At 34.3% G+C, this 2,545-nt stretch overlaps 1 protein-coding gene across 1 annotated transcript; it reads right to left on the reverse strand.

The window, feature by feature from the left end:
- Positions 1-385: 385 nt before the first annotated feature.
- LOC123226012 (calmodulin-7) lies at positions 386-2,293 on the reverse strand. Its single transcript, XM_044650433.1, has 2 exons — positions 1,992-2,293; positions 386-1,105 (listed from the first exon to the last, which is right to left on the reverse strand). The coding sequence occupies exons 1-2, from the start codon at positions 2,065-2,067 to the stop codon at positions 732-734; spliced, it is 450 nt and encodes a 149-aa protein (XP_044506368.1). The 5' UTR covers positions 2,068-2,293; the 3' UTR covers positions 386-731.
- Positions 2,294-2,545: the final 252 nt, after the last annotated feature.

The raw sequence follows: 2,545 nt of genomic DNA on the forward strand, positions 1-2,545 counted from the left end.
CCGTGAATAATAAAACCATAGCACATATATGAACAAAAATATATCAAGGTCAGCAAAGCCTACTGCAACCTGCCTGCCAACTCAAAAATATTTTCATGGCAAAACATATCAACTAAAACCTCTTTAAGAGGAATTATAACAAGTTGGATTGTGTCACTAAACGAATAACACGCCAACCTACGGTACTAAACGCATTGGCATTTAAATGCTTTACTAAAATCAACTGAAAAAACATGTGATCATTGACTCAAATAACTATGTGAAGCTAATAATTTTGTCAATCTATAAGCAGCATTGTGTATGAATCAGCTAAACAAAGCATCCAATTCAACCACCTATAACAATGCATTCATACAAACAAGAAAAATAGTAGAGGCCTAAGAAATCAACAAAATTACTAACCCATAATCAAAATAATGAATTCTCCCAATTGTTTTACGCTCATAATACCAAAAAAACAGAGAAAGGGTAAAAATAAACAACCAGCATAGAAGATAGACACTAAGAGACCAAACTACTGGACAAGAAAATGTGAAGACAAGCTGCTCAATACTAGATAAGAGTGCCACAAAACAATGCAGACATAAAAACAAGCAACCAACCAACCAAAGCTAATATCACCAAATGAAGATGTCCTACTGAGAAATAGAAATCTCATCAACTTATGTGCCCTGAACTCCTTTTTTTTGTCGTTTGAGTTATTTTGAGATTTAGTTATGGCTGAGAGATCCTCACTTGGCCATCATGACTTTAACAAACTCCTCATAGTTGATCTGACCATCACCATCCACATCAGCTTCACGAATCATCTCATCAACTTCCTCATCAGTCAGCTTCTCACCAAGATTTGTCATCACATGGCGGAGCTCAGCAGCAGAGATGAACCCATTCTGATCCTTGTCGAAAACCCGGAAAGCCTCTTTCAGCTCCTCCTCAGAATCTGTGTCCTTCATCTTACGGGCCATCAAGTTGAGGAACTCAGGGAAATCAATGGTCCCGTTTCCATCAGCATCAACTTCGTTGATCATGTCCTGCAGTTCAGCCTCAGTTGGATTCTGCCCAAGAGATCTCATTACAGTTCCAAGCTCCTTAGTAGTGATACAACCTGTACACAAAATAATAAATAAATTACAACCAAATATCTATGAGAACATTTTTAGACATAACGTTAACAAGAATCCACCAAAAAATAAAAAATAAAAAAGATCCATACAGAGAGATATTTACTTAGCTAACTATAACTATTTATTAATTTGTTATTCTCACCCGTATTCATAAACCTGATTCTATGTTTCTTAATCAATAAAATTCACAATCATACCTGACAACAAAATCATCAAAAGGAAATTGTCAAATACTGGATAAAGGGCCATCATCAACATCAAATGATAAATGGCCAACAACACTCAGAACACAGCATTAACATTTGCAAGAGAAAAATAAAAATACAGAATTCCCAAATCTTATAATGATTGTAAAGTAATTATTCCCAAAGACCAAAACAATATTCGAAGCCAGCATCCAAACCAACTTAAATGTAATAAGGCAATTTTGCAAAAATTATTGCAATGCCGAACCAAAACAAACATAAAATACAGACACTCTACGAAGCATATATCTCTACAGGCAACAAACACTACACAACTTAAAAGCTCAAAATGAGATTAGTTCCCACAAGCTTTAGCAGTATCCCCAAAAATCAAAATGACTCACGCATTCACACAATTCAGCATATTAAAAAAAATTCTATTTAAACAAACAATGCAAAGATTGTGTAGTAAATTTCATTTCACTTCCTAGATGGAATAAGAAATATAATTTCAATCACTAAACGAATAAAATCTGATCAAACAATCGAAACATGTAAAAATAAAAACAAGTCAAAAATTTAAAAGCAGATCAGATATAAAAGAAAACCCTAGATCCAAGAAATGGGTAAATAACTAAGATAAAATCGAAATGGAGGAGATCTGAGAGAAGGGGTAAGATACCATCGCCATCCTTGTCAAAGAGGCTGAAGGCTTCCTTGAATTCGGAGATCTGATCATCGGTGAGCTGATCGGCCATTTTCTAAAAGAAAGAAAGGGCGATTTGTTTTTGGTTTTGCTCGAGTTTGTCGTAATTAGTTACGGTGAAAAATGAAAGAGATATTGGGGGATTTTATATATTGCAAATAAAGGGGGAAGAGGTGGAGGTGGACCTTCGCCATTTCAGCATCTGGTTCTCACTCCTTTACCCTCTTTTTTACTATTTTACCCTCTTCTAGACTTTCTTTTGATATCTATTGCAAAAATTAAAAATTAAAAATTAAAAAAAAAAAAAAAAAAACAGAGGTTACAATTGATAGGCCGCTTTATTATCAAAAAGTGAATAATGTGTATATAAAAATGAGAGAAGGGGTGGGGTATTTATAATGCTTTTGTCACCGCCCCACCGCCCGGACATTAGTATCCGTGAAATAAAGTTGTACATATTAAGATTATTTTATTAAAACCCTTATTAAAAAAGTTAGTGAAACAAAACATAACGAGGGAAAAAAAATACA

Source organism: Mangifera indica, chromosome 9 (assembly GCF_011075055.1).
Source record: "Mangifera indica cultivar Alphonso chromosome 9, CATAS_Mindica_2.1, whole genome shotgun sequence".
NCBI lineage: Eukaryota > Viridiplantae > Streptophyta > Magnoliopsida > Sapindales > Anacardiaceae > Mangifera > Mangifera indica.